Source organism: Crinia signifera, chromosome 7 (assembly GCF_055691185.1).
Source record: "Crinia signifera chromosome 7, ASM5569118v1, whole genome shotgun sequence".
In the NCBI taxonomy this organism is placed as follows: domain Eukaryota; kingdom Metazoa; phylum Chordata; class Amphibia; order Anura; family Myobatrachidae; genus Crinia; species Crinia signifera.
This window is the reverse complement of record NC_139223.1, coordinates 62,545,040-62,561,462: the sequence shown is the minus strand read 5'-3', so window position 1 is coordinate 62,561,462 and position 16,423 is coordinate 62,545,040. Positions and strand designations below refer to the sequence as shown.

At 45.2% G+C, this 16,423-nt stretch overlaps 1 protein-coding gene across 1 annotated transcript in view; it reads right to left on the bottom strand.

Annotated features, from left to right (window-relative positions):
* The window catches only part of VPS35L (VPS35 endosomal protein sorting factor like), a 166,734-nt gene that overhangs the window by 61,635 nt on the left and 88,676 nt on the right, over positions 1-16,423 (bottom strand). Inside the window, exon 6 of the mRNA XM_083153228.1 lies at positions 962-1,038. Coding sequence (XP_083009354.1) covers positions 962-1,038 — 77 coding nt within the window. The remainder of the gene's footprint in view (positions 1-961; positions 1,039-16,423) is intronic.

Sequence of the window (16,423 nt, the reverse complement as noted above, 5' to 3'; positions counted from 1 at the left end):
CGCATGCCTTATGGTATGCGATGCGATGGGCGCCGCTATAATACACAAGTACCGAAGTTTATGTATAAGCGATATAGAAATGTAAATCATTTTAGTGTATCTAAATAAAGAAATACTAACATACATAATTAAACAACCAATTAATTGCAGTATATTGTATTTTTTAATGACAAACGGCCTGCTTGGATATCTTTTTATATCCATTTCCTGTTTAATACAGTTCAATTTCCTTTTCCCACAGATCCTTTGACAATTCTTTTGCTTTCCCCATGACTCATGTCTTTATGGAGACCTTTTATACACACACACTGATTACAAGCGAACAGATCACAGGTGAGGATGGTTACCTTTATTAGCCATTTAAACCCGTTTGTGTCAACTTTGTGTGCATGTTATTAGGCCAAAGTATCCAGGGTATATAAACTGTTGATCAGGGTCATGTGGGTAGTTTCTGTTGTCATTATGATTTAAAAAGAGTAAACACAGTTGTTTGACAATAAATGGCTTCACCCAACCACTAACCATAAGTGAAAGAAAAGTTTGTGAGTTATCATTCATATTCTCTGACAAATGGGCAGAAAATCTGCTAGGGTATGTAAACTTAAGGACGTTCCCTCGTCCCTTCAGCCACCGGCAGTGTCTCACGGCGGGGGGGGGGGGGGCTGGGGGGGGGGTTTGGCTAGAGGCTCACAGAGCTCGGGGCCATGCCCCCACAGCGTAAACCAGGGGCATGGCCTCACGGTACGTCGCGATTATAGGCCACGCTCCCTCCCGCACCCCTAATTTTGGGCACGAGCCTTCGACGAGCGCAACTGTCCCTCCTCGCTGAAACGCCAAGTTGGGAGGTATGGTATTATGTAGTACTGTACTTGCAGTGGAATTAATGCTGACTTTAGGCCGGTAACAACATTAGACAAATTATATTTTGTAGAGGAAAGAATGAAAAAATGTGGTTCCTTACTTCCTCCAGACCATCAAGTTCTTCCAGCCGAGTTCGCACTTTCTCTGACACCGCTGAACCGGGAGTTGTAGGTTTTCCTAAAGTAAATGCAGAAATCAGAGCATAAAAAATAAATAAGGGCCACATGCTGGAAACTGTGAAATACCTGTATACAAAGTGAATCGACTGACATAAATGTGGTCGATATTGTTAACATGGCAATGGTCGACACAGAAAAAGGTCAACATGGGGGATTTTTTTTCCATAACTTACCATTACTTAAGACAGCAGTTTTCAACCGGTGTGCCACGGAACACTAGCATGCCACCAGCGGTCAGATGAGCCGCCGCCCAAGCCATACCTCACGCCCAACTTCCAATATCATCAATGCCAAGCTCACGTGTCACATCGTCTTGCCACCCAGTGCTGCTCAGTGTGTGTGTGTGTGCGTATGTGATATTAGCTTGCTGAAAGCAGAGGTTGGGGGCTGGATTTATTAACCACTATTTCATGCTGCCCAGTGTGTGTGTGTGTGTGTGTGTTATTTGCAAACTGGAAGGGTAGGTTGGGGGCCAGATTTATTTACCACTAGGCAACCCCAATCAGAGATGCCCTCTGCGCTCTCTGACACTTACTGGCAGTAAGCTGTCAGGCCCCAGGACCCATTGTGGCTCTTCAGGAAGCCACAATCTCTGGCACGGAGGCTCCAAGAGTGGTCTGCGCCCTAAGGCCCCAATACACTATGCAACTTTTCCAAAGTGAGAAGTCACATGTGATGCCCCTAGAGCTGCCCGGGCAGCAGTATCACATGTGATCACATTGTACCTGGTCCTTTTGCATGCGATCCCATTCCCCTACTGGGAAGCGGACGAGATCAGAGGTCAAAAGTGTAGCAGGTCCAAACTCCAACTCCATTCCGATGTGTGCGGGACCTCACATCAGACCAGACGTCAAACATGTGAGATTTGGACACGTTTTACCAGATTTCGCCTCCCGATCCATCAGGATTGTGTTAAAAATGGCCAAATTGAACTAAAGATATGTGTTGCGAAGTGCTTGCTTTGGAGAGCTAGTATATAACAACGTTCCGTGACAGTCGGTCCCCCATCCTTAGTCAAGAACTTTAATTAAAGAATGTACAAAACAAAAATATTCGAAATTCTGTTGCGCAAACAAAAGTGCAGCTGGTCTCCTCAACCAGTGTTATCAAACTGGTAAGAAACTATCATATATCACAAAAAACTATTTTTTGGGAGTACAGCGCTCTATTGGGGATAAGATAAAACAATTGGGGTATGGTGATATATTACCAAACTGGAATCCTAGATAATGTCCGTTCCTTTGTTACTTTGTGTGGTTCATGTGAAAGAAACAGAAAAATATACAACATGTGTAGTAGTCCACAAATACATATAGTCCAGTAAATATAAAGGGGACTCTTGGAGCTAGATGAATGCAATGGATTCCTCTATGTCCCTTGTGTGGTGGTAGACTGTTTTTTTTTTCTTTTTATAGGGTCACCTCGTGTCAGGATCTATGAATCGCTTATACTTTGCTTACATAAAAAGGGTTCAAACCCCGTGTATAACGGTTTCTTTATCTTTATGTAATCAACGAGTGATGCTTACTTATCGCTTACATGTATCAGGGTGATGGAACTCTCATCAAGGTTTCTTTATGTAAAAGACATCTCCAACTCCATTTTGAATAAAAAACTTTTTCTCCTTTTATTGTAAAACAATTATAAAAAAACGGTGCCAGATGGACTCCAAAAACCAGAAAACACAACAGTGGCAAGATGGAAGCCCGGGAAGCACACTCACGGTTATACTGGTATGGGGGGGCAGCTCGGTCATACACACAAACAGGAACTTCAGTGGTAGTGGGGTTTTTGGAGTCCATCTGGCACCGTTTTTTTATAATTGTTTTGCAATAAAAGGAGAAAAAGTTTTTTATTCAAAATGGAGTTGGAGATGTCTTTTACATAAAGAAACCTTGATGAGAGTTCCATCACCCTGATACATGTAAGCGATAAGTAAGCATCACTCGTTGATTACATAAAGATAAAGAAACCGTTATACACAGGGTTTGAACCCTTTTTATGTAAGCAAAGTGTAAGCGATTCATAGATCCTGACACGAGGTGATCCTATAAAAAGAAAAAAACCCCAGTCTACCACCACACAAGGGACATAGAGGAATCCATTGCATTCATCTAGCTCCAAGAGTCCCCTTTATATTTACTGGACTATATGTATTTGTGGACTACTACCGGTACACATGTTGTATATTTTATTGTTTCTTTCATATGAACCACATGAAGTAACAAAGGAACGGACATTATCTAGGATTCCAGTTTGGTAATATATCACCATACCCCAATTGTTTTAACCCCTTCCTGACAGAGCTAGTTTTTGCGTTCCTGACAGAGCCCTTTTTTTCAAATCTGACATGTCTCACTTAAGTGGGGATAACTTTTTTTTGCTTTTACTTATCCCAGTGATTTTGAGATTGTTTTTTCGTGACACATTGTACTTCAAATTAGTGGTAAATTTGGGTCGATACAGTCTGTGTTTTTTTGTGAAAAATACCAAAATGTCGTAAAAAAATGGAAAATTTAGCAATTTGCAAAATGTTAAATTTTCTGCTTGTGAGACAAATAATCTTACCACTCAAAATAGTTAATAACTAACATAGACCATATGTCTACTTTATGTTTCCATCATTATTTCAACTTCCTTTTAATTTTTTTGGACACTAGGAGGCTTACAATATGAATAGCAAATTCTCAAGTTTTCAAGAAAATTTCAAACACTGATTTTTTTAGGGACCAGTTCAGTTCTGATGTGACTTTGAGGGACTTGTATGTGAGACACCCCCATAAATGATGCCATTTCAAAAACTGCACCCCTCACAGTATTCAAAACAGCATTTTGGAAGTTTGTTAACCCTTTAGGTGTTTCACAGGAATTAAAACAAAGTGTAGGTGAAATTTCAAAATTTCATTTTTTTTGCAGATTTGCAATTTTAATACATTTTTCTAAGGAACACAGTACATTTTACTAGAGAAATGTGACTAAAAATTGATTCCCCCAATTCTTTTGTTTTCATAAATATCCTAAATGTGGCCCTAGTGTGCACGTTGACCAAACCACAGGCTTCATAATAGAAGGAGCACCTACTTGATTTTGGAGCCTCCTTTTTATGAGATTATTTTTTAGGCACCATGTAGGTTTCTAGGCACCATAAGATGCTAAAATTTAGGAACCCCCCCACAAGTGACCCCATTTTGCAAACTACACCCCTCAGGGAATTCATCTAGGGGTATAGTGTACATTTCAAACCCCCAGGGGTTTCACCAATTGTGGTACAACTGGGCAGTGAAAATGAAAAATTAAATTTTTTACACAAAAATGCAGTTCTGGCTCAAAATTTTTCATTTTCACAAGGAATGAAGGAGACAAAGCACCCCAAGATCTGTGCCCCAATTTCTCCCGAGTACGGCAATGCCTCACATGTGACCAAAAAATACCAGTTGGGTGCATGGCAGGACTCAGAAGGGAAGGAGTGATTTTTGGATTTTGCAGCACAGATTTTGGTGGAATGAATGGTGGGTGCTATGTTGCACCAATACAGTGGAACCCCCCCACAAGTCACCCCATTTTGCAAAGTACACCCCTCAGGGAATTCATCTAGGGGTATAGTGTACATTTCAAACCCCCAGGGGTTTCACCAATTTTGATACAAGTGGGCAGTGAAAATGAAAAATTACATTTTTTTACACAAAAATGCAGTTCTGGCTCAAAATTTTTCATTTTCAGAAGGTATGAAGGAGACAAAGCACCCCAAAATCTGTGCCCCAATTTCTCCCAAGTACGGCAATGCCTCACATGTGACCAAAAAATTCCAGTTGGGTGCATGGCAGGACTCAGAAGGGAAGGAGTGATTTTTGGATTTTGCAGCTCAGATTCTGGTGGAATTTTGGTGGGTGCTATGTCGCATTAGCAAGACCCCCCAAGCACCAATACAGTGGAACCCCCCCACAAGTGACCCCATTTTGCAAACTACACCCCTCAGGGAATTCATCTAGGGGTATAGTGTACATTTCAAACCCCCAGGGGTTTCACCAATTTTGATACAAGTGGGCAGTGAACATGAAAAATTACATTTTTTTTACACAAAAATGCAGTTCTGGCTCAAAATTTTTCATTTTCAGAAGGTATGAAGGAGAAAAAGCACCCCAAAATCTGTGCCCCAATTTCTCCCGAGTACGGCAATGCCTCACATGTGACCAAAAAATACCAGTTGGGTGCATGGCAGGACTCAGAAGGGAAGGAGTGATTTTTGGATTTTGCAGCTCAGATTCTGGTGGAATTTTGGTGGGTGCTATGTCGCATTAGCAAGACCCCCCAAGCACCAATACAGTGGAACCCCCCTACAAGTGACCCCATTTTGCAAACTACACCCCTCAGGGAATTCATCTAGGGGTATAGTGTACATTTCAAACCCCCAGGGGTTTCACCAATTTTGATACAAGTGGGCAGTGAACATGAAAAATTACATTTTTTTACACAAAAATGCAGTTCTGGCTCAAAATTTTTCATTTTCAGAAGGTATGAAGGAGAAAAAGCACCCCAAAATCTGTGCCCCAATTTCTCCCGAGTACGGCAATGCCTCACATGTGACCAAAAAATACCAGTTGGGTGCATGGCAGGACTCAGAAGGGAAGGAGTGATTTTTGGATTTTGCAGCTCAGATTCTGGTGGAATTTTGGTGGGTGCTATGTCGCATTAGCAAGACCCCCCAAGCACCAAGACAGTGGAACCCCCCCACAAGTGACCCCATTTTGCAAACTACACCCCTCAGGGAATTCATCTAGGGGTATAGTGTACATTTCAAACCCCCAGGGGTTTCACCAATTTTGATACAAGTGGGCAGTGAACATGAAAAATTACATTTTTTTACACAAAAATGCAGTTCTGGCTCAAAATTTTTCATTTTCAGAAGGTATGAAGGAGAAAAAGCACCCCAAAATCTGTGCCCCAATTTCTCCCGAGTACGGCAATGCCTCACATGTGACCAAAAAATACCAGTTGGGTGCATGGCAGGACTCAGAAGGGAAGGAGTGATTTTTGGATTTTGCAGCTCAGATTCTGGTGGAATTTTGGTGGGTGCTATGTCGCATTAGCAAGACCCCCCAAGCACCAAGACAGTGGAACCCCCCCACAAGTGACCCCATTTTGCAAACTACACCCCTCAGGGAATTCATCTAGGGGTATAGTGTACATTTCAAACCCCCAGGGGTTTCACCAATTTTGATACAAGTGGGCAGTGAACATGAAAAATTACATTTTTTTTACACAAAAATGCAGTTCTGGCTCAAAATTTTTCATTTTCAGAAGGTATGAAGGAGAAAAAGCACCCCAAAATCTGTGCCCCAATTTCTCCCGAGTACGGCAATGCCTCACATGTGACCAAAAAATACCAGTTGGGTGCATGGCAGGACTCAGAAGGGAAGGAGTGATTTTTGGATTTTGCAGCTCAGATTCTGGTGGAATTTTGGTGGGTGCTATGTCGCATTAGCAAGACCCCCCAAGCACCAATACAGTGGAACCCCCCCACAAGTGACCCCATTTTGCAAACTACACCCCTCAGGGAATTCATCTAGGGGTATAGTGTACATTTCAAACCCCCAGGGGTTTCACCAATTTTGATACAAGTGGGCAGTGAACATGAAAAATTACATTTTTTTACACAAAAATGCAGTTCTGGCTCAAAATTTTTCATTTTCAGAAGGTATGAAGGAGAAAAAGCACCCCAAAATCTGTGCCCCAATTTCTCCCGAGTACGGCAATGCCTCATGTGTGACCAAAAAGTGGCAGGACTCAGAATGGAAGGAGTGATTTTTGGATTTTGCAGCTCAGATTCTGGTGGAATTTTGGTGGGTGCTATGTCGCATTAGCAAGACCCCCCAAGCACCAATACAGTGGAACCCCCCCACAAGTGACCCCATTTTGCAAACTACACCCCTCAGGGAATTCATCTAGGGGTATAGTGTACATTTCAAACCCCCAGGGGTTTCACCAATTTTGATACAACTGGGCAGTGAAAATGAAAAATTACATTTTTTTACACAAAAATGCAGTTCTGGCTCAAAATTTTTCATTTTCAGAAGGTATGAAGGAGAAAAAGCACCCCAAAATATGTGCCCCAATTTCTCCCGAGTACGGCAATGCCTCATGTGTGACCAAAAAGTGGCAGGACTCAGAAGGGAAGGAGTGATATTTGGATTTTGCAGCACAAATTCTGGTGGAATGTTGGTGGGTGCTATGTCGCATTAGCAAGACCCCCAAAGCACCAATACAGTGGAACCCCCCCACAAGTGACCCCATTTTGCAAACTACACCCCTCAGGGAATTCATCTAGGGGTATAGTGTACATTTCAAACCCCCAGGGGTTTCAACAATTTTGATACAACTGGGCAGTGAAAATGAAAAATTACATTTTTTTACACAAAAATGCAGTTCTGGCTCAAAATTTTTCATTTTCAGAAGGTATGAAGGAGAAAAAGCACCCCAAAATCTGTGCCCCAATTTCTCCCGAGTATGGCAATGCCTCATATGTGACCAAAAAATACCAGTTGGGTGCATGGCAGGACTCAGAAGGGAAGGAGTGATTTTTGGATTTTGCAGCTCAGATTCTGGTGGAATGTTGGTGGGTGCTATGTGGCATTAGCAAGACCCCCGAAGCACGGTGAAATGATGAACCTAATAATCCATACATGTGTGGTATATTTTAAAACACTCCTTTATACATAGGCCGGGTTTGTCGGGGCAAGTTTCACAGTGGAAAATAGTTTCCTTTCTTATTCCCTTTTTATAGCAAACTTTGCACCTTTTTTGTGTCCTGCCCTTTCTTGCAGTGGAGGGGATTTCGTTCGGAAAATGCTGCCCTGGTACAATATGGGGGCCAGTACTAGAAGTACTGGGGCCCTCTGCCTGCTGGTTCCCAAATATTAGGCCCTTTATGACTTCCTCTTGAAAGTGCATAAATGTCCCCCTCTGGCCGGTAGAACGGAATAGCACGTAAGCGTTATACAGTGCCATCTGGATGATATACACGGCCACCTTCTTGTACCAGATTTTTGTTTTCCGCAGGGCACTGTACGGCTTCAGTACCTGATCTGAAAGATCCACTCCGCCCATGTACCTATTGTAATCCAGGATACAATTAGGTTTGGAGGTGTGGGTACTGGTACCTCGTACAGGGACGGAGGTGGTACTGTCTCCGTGAATTGTTGTCAGTATAAGGACATCCCTCTTGTCCTTATATTTGACCAACAACATATTTTCGGTGCATATTCCCCTGCTTTCACCCCTTCTCATTACTTGGGCAATGTGCGTTTTTGGGAGGCCTCTTTGGTTCTTGCGCACAGTACCGCAAGCTGCTGTACCTCTTGAACCAAGGGCCTTAAACAGGGGGATGCTGGTGTAAAAGTTATCCACATAGAGGTGATAACCTTTATCCAGGAAGGGGTGCACTAAATCCCAGACAATTTTTCCACTAACACCTACGAGGGAGGGGGGGCATTCTGGCGGTTCAATTGTTGAATCCTTCCCTTCATATACCCTAAACCTGTGGGTGTACCCTGAGGTGCTTTCACACAGCTTATACATTTTTATGCCATACCTTGCCCTCTTATTGGGAAGGTACTGGCGGAATTTAACCCTTCCTTTAAAATGTATAAGGGACTCGTCTATGCAAATGAATTTATCTGGGATGTACATGTCTTCAAATTTGGCACTGAAATGATCAATGACCGGCCTGACTTTGAATAGCCGGTCAAAGGTGGGATCATCTCTGGGTGGGCACTGTGCATTATCGTTGTAATGCAAAAATTTAAGGATTGTCTCAAATCGAGTCCGGGGCATGGCCATACGGTAAAATGGGGTGCTGTACAGAACATCTGTACTCCAATATTGCCTAATTTCTGGCTTTTTTACTATGCCCATATGAAACACCAGACCCCAAAACATCATCATCTCTACTGCATCTACAGGGGTCCACCTAGCAAATGATGACGTGGGGTTTTGAGCAATAAACTGCTGGGCATATAAATTAGTTTGGTCCACCATTAAATTTATAAAATCATCAGAGAAAAATAATTTGAAAAAGTCAATTTCTCTGAGACCTGTGGAATCAAATTGGATTCCTGGCATGGCCAAAAACTCAGGAACCTGGGGCTCAAAATTGTCTGGTGGTGGGGTCCATACGAGATCAATTATTGGGGGGGGGGGGTCTCAGCTGCTCTACGGGGGCGTCTTTGAGGGGGTCCCTCATCACCAGAGGAGGAAGAGGAGCTTAAGATGAATCCTTCAAATTCCCCGCTTGCCTCACTGGCTGTGTCAGAGTCAGAGGCAAGCATGGCATATGCCTCCTCCACTGAATACATTCTTCTGGATGACTGGGATGACATTTGGGATGCCATTTTTATTTTTTTGTTACTGGTAGTGAAATGTTTTAACACGTGTATAGTGTAGGGGGGGGTACAAACTTTATTTCAACCCGGGGGGTATGTAGTGTGTAGTGTGTATGTAGTGCAGAAAAAAAAAAATACTTTATACAAAAAAAAAAAATTGAAGGGGTTAAAAAAAAAAAAAAATTGAAGGGGTTAAAAAAAAAAAATTGAAGGGGTAAAAAAAAAAAAAAAAAAAAGGTCCTGCGCAAAAAATTGAGCATAGATGTTGGTCAGTAACGTCCGTCACTGAACAGCGCTCAAAGGCAACAGGAATTTGATCAAAAAAAAAAAATAGATCAACCCTGTGCCGAAAAAGCTGATCAGTGATGTACGTCACTGATCAGCGCACAGTGGCCACAAGACACCCACAAAATCACAGTGTGTGTAAAAAAAAAATTAAAAAAAGACCCCACAAAAAAAAAAAAGGTGATCAGTGATGCAACACTGATTACCAGTGAGGGGCAGCAGGTGCACAACCTTTGGTGCAACTGACAGTGCAACTGGCAGCAACTGACAGGTATATATATAAAAAAAAAAAAACCTCTGCACCCCAAAAAAGTTGCTGATCACCTCAGATATAGTGATCAGCACAAAAGGCGGGGGCAGCAGACACAAAATTTAGCACTCTCTATCACTCTCTGTCACTATCTCTCTCTATCTCTCACTATCTATCACTCTATGACACTGCAGCAGCAGCACTGACAGTTATATATATGAAAAATAACCCCGGCACCCCCAAAAAGTTGCTGGGGGTGCACAAAAGGGGGGCAGCAGACACAAAATATAGCAGTCTCTATCACTCTCTGTCACTATCTCTCTCTATCTCTCTATCTCTCACTATCTATCACTCTATGACACTGCAGCAGCAGCACTGACAGGTATATATATATATATAAAATAAAATCTGCGCCCCCAAAAAGTTGCTGATCAGTTAATTTATACTGATCAGCACAAAAGGGGGGGCAGCAGTCAGTTATATAAAAAATATATAGCACAATCTGTCACTATCTCTCTATCTCTCTCTATCTCTCTCTATCTCTCTATCTATAACTCTATTACACTGCAGCAGCACAAAATATAAGCACTCTATGTCACTAGGCCTCACTAGGCCTCTCTATCTCTCTCTATCTCTCTCTCTCTATCTCTCTATCTAATAATTCGCAGCAGCACAACACAGCACAGGATGTCACAAATAAGGAGCAAGATCCAGGCAGTGATCAGGTAAGTATTTAGGGGTTCTGGTCAGTATATGGCGGCAGCTGGGCACGGTGACCGCACTGCACGCTATTCCAGACCGGAATGGCGTCTGCAGTGCAGTCACCGTTAGTTTAAACCCCCCTCCATGGCTGTGATTGGTCCGTCGGTCCGACGAACCAATCACGGCCTTTGGGGGCGGGCGGGGTGAGGTGGGGTGACACCAGTGTCACCCTTACACCCCGCGGTGATTGGTGCTGTACTTTACAGCACCAATCACCTCCGATCCCGTGTCACCGGCGAACGTTATTCGCCGGTGACACAGAAAACGCTGTGAATGGCTGTTCACACTGAACAGCCAATCACAGCGATCGCCGACGGGGGGGCGGCATCGCAGCCCCCCCTGGGCATGCAGGGACATGTCTGCTGTCAGGGACAGCAGACATCGTCCCTCTGTCACTGCGTCTCTAGACGCAGTGACAGTTAGAAGTCATGACGTATATATACGTCATGTGTCGGGAAGTACTTCCCGGCCATGACGTATATATACGTCAAATGTCGGGAAGGGGTTAATTAAAGAATGTTGGGTGACATGTATGCTGCTAGTGTTTTATTCTTCTTGCCTTTACCGCAAAACACAATCAGAGAAAATCACTTGCATTATTTCTCAATGTTAGTTGTTCTCAGTATAAAGAGAAAATCTTCATACAGTGTGAAAAAGCATAATTACACCCCACTCAGGTGTGACGGAGAGCCCAGAGATGCGAGTCAGGATGAAACCTTTATTCATCCATTGTCCCATACACAAATACATCCAAGGACTACAGGCAACTAAACACTGAGCTGGGGACATTATTTTCTATATAGAACAATAGGGAATGTGCAAAAAATATGAAAAAGCCACAGAAGGCTGAGGTAACAGATTCTCACTGCAGGATTGTATGATCCCCTGCTGTGCAGAGTCAGATTAACAATGGGGCAGATGGAGCTGCAGCTCCAGGCCTCCACATAAAATGAGGCCCATCATCATGACAGGACGATCATCGCCAGACAGATGCCAGCTGGCCACAGAGTTGGCCATAAATAAAAATTTGCATTTCTATTTAAACATTTAAGCAATTTTTTTGTTATTTATTTATGGCAGGGTTGCCTACCCTACTGGCCAATCCGGGAAATCAGGAGTCTTTCATAGCTATATGTCCAACAGAGCGGAACAAGCTCAGTACTCTCCCCTTATTCTTCAGGTGACAAAGACTTTGCCTGGGTGAGATAATTGTGATAACACCACTTTTTGGCCTTTATTCAGATCTGAGCTCAGTACAAATTTGTTTGGAAAATGGGAAAAACCATGTGCACTGCAGGTGGGGAGATGTAACATGTATAGAGAGAGTTAGATTTGTGTGAGTTATTTTGTTTCTGTGCAGGGTAAATACTGGCTGCATTGTTTTCACACTGAAATTTAGATTTCAGTTTCAACACACCCCACCCAAATGTAACTCTCTCTCAGGGCCGGTGCAAGGCATCTAGGCACCCTAGGCAAACCTACAGGATACCGCCCCCCCCCCTCCCCCCCGCCCTACACTACATGTCACACTGCAGGTAAATAAACCTGTCGCAGCAGCAACTTCAGCATGGAGTTGGGCAGCATGTGAGGAGGACAGCATCACTCATCCATGCCACCCTAAAGCAGCGCTGGCTGCGTGACTGTGTGCCACTGCATTATATGCATTATGCATCACAATAGAAGGACCCTTTAGCCTATCTAATACTAGTGCCCCATTACACATTATGCCACACAGTAGGAGCCAAACATCACATTACACAGGAGAGTAGGAGCTAAAAATCACATTACGTCACACAGTAGGAGACAAAAAATCACATTACGTCACACAGTAGGAGACAAAAAATCACATTACGTCACACAGTAGGAGACAAAAAATACATTACGCTGCACATTTGGAGCCACAAATCACATTACACCGCACAGTAGGGGCCAAAAATCACATTATGCCGCACAGTAGGGGCTAAAAATCACATTGTCACACAGTAGAAGCAAAAAATCTGTGGCAGGAGAAGTTAACATTAGGCTGCGGCGGGGAAGGTGACGGCTAAGCTGCTGTGGGGAAGGTGACGGCTAAGTTGCGGCAGGGAAGGTAACGGATAAGCTGCGTTGGGGAAGGTGGCGGCTATGTGTCAGGGGAAGTTAGCATTAGGCTGCGCCAGGGGAGGGTATGGCTAGGCTGTGACAGTTAAGGTGATGGCTAGGCTGCAGGATTGGAGGTGATGGTTAGGCTGTGGTATGGGGGATATAATTAGGCTGCACACTTCCTGCTATGTTCCATCTGTGCAGTTACAGGGATGCTTCTGTGAAACAGCCAGCTGACTATTAAATAACCCCATCCCCGATGTGAACGCCGCTGACCCCTCCATCCTTAGCGGCCAGGGAGAGAGGGTGCGGCATGGCCGGCTTTAAGGAAATTGGTCACTGTCAGCAGGAGGAGTCAGGGATGCGGGCACTTTCCAGCATCCCTGATTTACATGTACTGTACCAGATAAGTGCGTGCTGCATTTTTTAAGAACGCAGATCCCGTGGCACTGGCTCCTCCAAGCCACCGTGGGGTCTGCCGCATTGGAGTTAAACCACTGGTGTAGGGTAAGCCGGGCAGCAGTGGGCACACATAGAAATGTATGGACAGTCAGTGATTGGCTGAGAGCTCTCAGCCAATCACTGGCTGTCCATTCATTTCTATGTGCAGTGCAGGCAGCATGATGCCAAACTTTATACTGGGCACACAGGCAGCTGGTCCCCACCAGCAGCTACCTACAGGCAGTCATTATTTATTATAAATTGTACATTAGTACAGGCAGCAGCGAGGCAGCTGGACGATACCTGGGCAGGCGGGCGGGAGGAGGCTCCGCCACCCGCCCAGAGATAGTGGACAATGTGGACAGTGTTAAGTGTGTCCTGACAGCGCACCGGGGAGAGGGTGGCAGCGCCGCAGATTGCGGCTGAATAGCTGGCGGGGGCTGGGGTGGCTAAATAGCTGGCTGTGGACAGTGTGAAGTGTGTCCAGTCAGCGCACCGGGGAGAGGGGGCAGCGCCGCAGATTGCGGCTGAATAGCTGGCGGGGATTGCCGCTGGCTGCTGTGCTGACGTCCGACAGCCAGGGATGGGGTCAGGACTGTCTGCTGTCAGGCAGCCAGCAAGTTTAATACAACGGACGGGCTCCAGCGGGGGGTAGGGGGAATAAATTACTCACTGAATGCTGCCTGTGGATCGCTGCAGCTTCCTCCTTCCAGTTCCTTCCTCTGGCAGCCGGCTGGCTCTCCTCTGCGGTAGCTTTCTCTGCAGGCTGCTGCTGCTGGCAAGCTGCAGCTCACTACCGCCCTCCAGTGGCTGGCGCCCTAGGCAGATGCCTAAACCTGCCTAGTGGTGGCGCCGGCCCTGCTCTCTCTGCACATGTTACATCTGCCTCACCTGCAGTGCATATGGTTTTGCCCATTTGCCAAACAAATTTGTACTGCAATCAGATCTGAATAAGGGCCATTATGACCATAAAGTCTGCATACCGATCCATACCCCATGCAGCACTGGGTCTCTCCAACCAATGCATAGTCCACCTTCTTCCGACAAATATCCAGAAGCTAAAGTCTGCTAAGCCTGTTATCAAGTCTGTCAAGAACTGGTCAATCGAGGCAAAAACAAAGCTTCAGGACTGCTTCGACTGCACTGACTGGATGGTGTTCAAAGCCTCTGCCTCTGACATAGATGAACTAGCGGATGCAGTCACATCCTACATCAGCTTCTGCGAGGACTTATGTGTACCAACCAAGCAAATCCGATCCTTTAACAACAACAAGCCATGGTTCGGTAGCCAGCTCAGGAAACTCCGCCAAGCCAAGGAGGAGGCATACAGCAGCGGGGACAGGACACAGTACAAAGAAGCCAGGAACTCCTTGACTCGGGGTATCAAACTCGCAAAAAGGGAATATACAAACAAGCTGACACACAACCTCACAGCAAAGGACCCTGTGGCAGTATGGAAGGGCATGCAAAACATCACAAATTACAAGAAAGCCGAAACACAGTTTGAAACCAGCCATGAACTTGCAGAAGACCTGAACAAGTTCTACTGCAGATTTGAGCAGGCCGTACCTCCCCCACTCCGTCCCAAAGACTACCACACCCAGGCCCTCCACGTGGACCAAGGCGAGGTAGAAGCAGTACTCAAAAGAATAAAACCTAAGAAGGCTGCAGGACCAGATGGTGTGTCGCCATCCAGCCTTAGGACCTGTGCAGCTCAGCTCGCCCCCATCTTCACAACGATATTCAACTCCTCCCTGGACTTGTGCAAGGTTCCTGCCTGCTTCAAACGCTCTATCATCATCCCGGTCCCTAAGAAAACACCCACGAAGGACCTAAATGACTTCAGTCCAATTGCACTAACCTCATTGGCCATGAAAGCATTTGAAAGACTAGTACTGAAGCACCTGAGAGAAGTGACAAACTCTCACCTTGACCCCATGCAGTTTGCCTACCGGGCGAACAGAAGTGTAGAGGATGCGGTCAACCTCGGGCTGCACCATATTTTACAACACCTCGACCACCAAGGCACCTATGCAAGAGTCCTATTCGTGGACTTCAGCTCAGCATTTAATACTATCGTTCCCAGCATCCTGCAGCCAAAACTCCTCTCCTTAAGAGTCCCATGATCAACATGCTCATGGATTGTGGACTTTCTTACAGCAAGGGAACAGGTGGTCAAAGCCGGCGCCTTCTTGTCCAGCACACGAACAATCAGTACTGGAACCCCCAAGGATGCGTCCTCTCCTCTCTGCTCTTCTCTGTCTACACGAATGACTGCACCTCAGCTGAGCAGTCAGTGAAAATCATCAAATTCGCAGATGACACCACTATCATCGGCCTAATCAAGGATGGTGACGAGACCGTGTACAGGCATGCAGTGGAGAAGCTGACACAGTGGTGCAGCAGCAACAACCTCGATCTAAACCCCACCAAAACAGTTGAGATGGTGGTCGACCACAGGAAAAAAACCAAATGCACTAGCCCCGCTAACAATAGCCAACGCAGTGGTGTCGTGGGTTGATTCCTTCAAATTCCTAGGGACAACCATGTCCAGTGACCTAAGATGGGGATTAAACATAACGACAAACATCAAAAAGGCCCAACAGCGCCTGTTCTTCCTGAGGCAACTCAGGAAATTCAACATCCCACAGGAGCTGCTGTGCGTATTCTACACCGCCATCGTGGAGTCTGTCTTATGTTCCTCGATCACAATCTGGTACGGTGGTGCAAGCGAGAACGACAAACAAAAACTGCAGAGGGTAGTGAAGACTGCGGAAAGGTTCATAGGGACCGACCTCCCCCCGATAAGGGATCTGTTCTCATCCAGGGTAAGGAAACGCGCTGAGAAGATCGCAAACGACAAGCTGCATCCTGGTCACAACCTGTTCGACATCCTACCATCCAGAAGATGGTTCAGGTCCATCCCCGTCAAAACGTCCAGATCCGCAAGAAGCTTCTTTCCATTAGCCGTCCATCACCTGAACAATCCAATCAAAGCGAATGCAATCCCAATATCAACAGCCAAATAACGTGTCCCTACTTGGCGACCTGACCACCATAGTCGTAGCTAGAAATTAAATGCTTGTAATGTCTTTATGTAATATATGTAATGTCTCCCTCCCCCCTTTTCATCCCTGCTTGATGCTGCACTGTAATCCACAAAAAATTCCTAGTGTGCGCAAGCA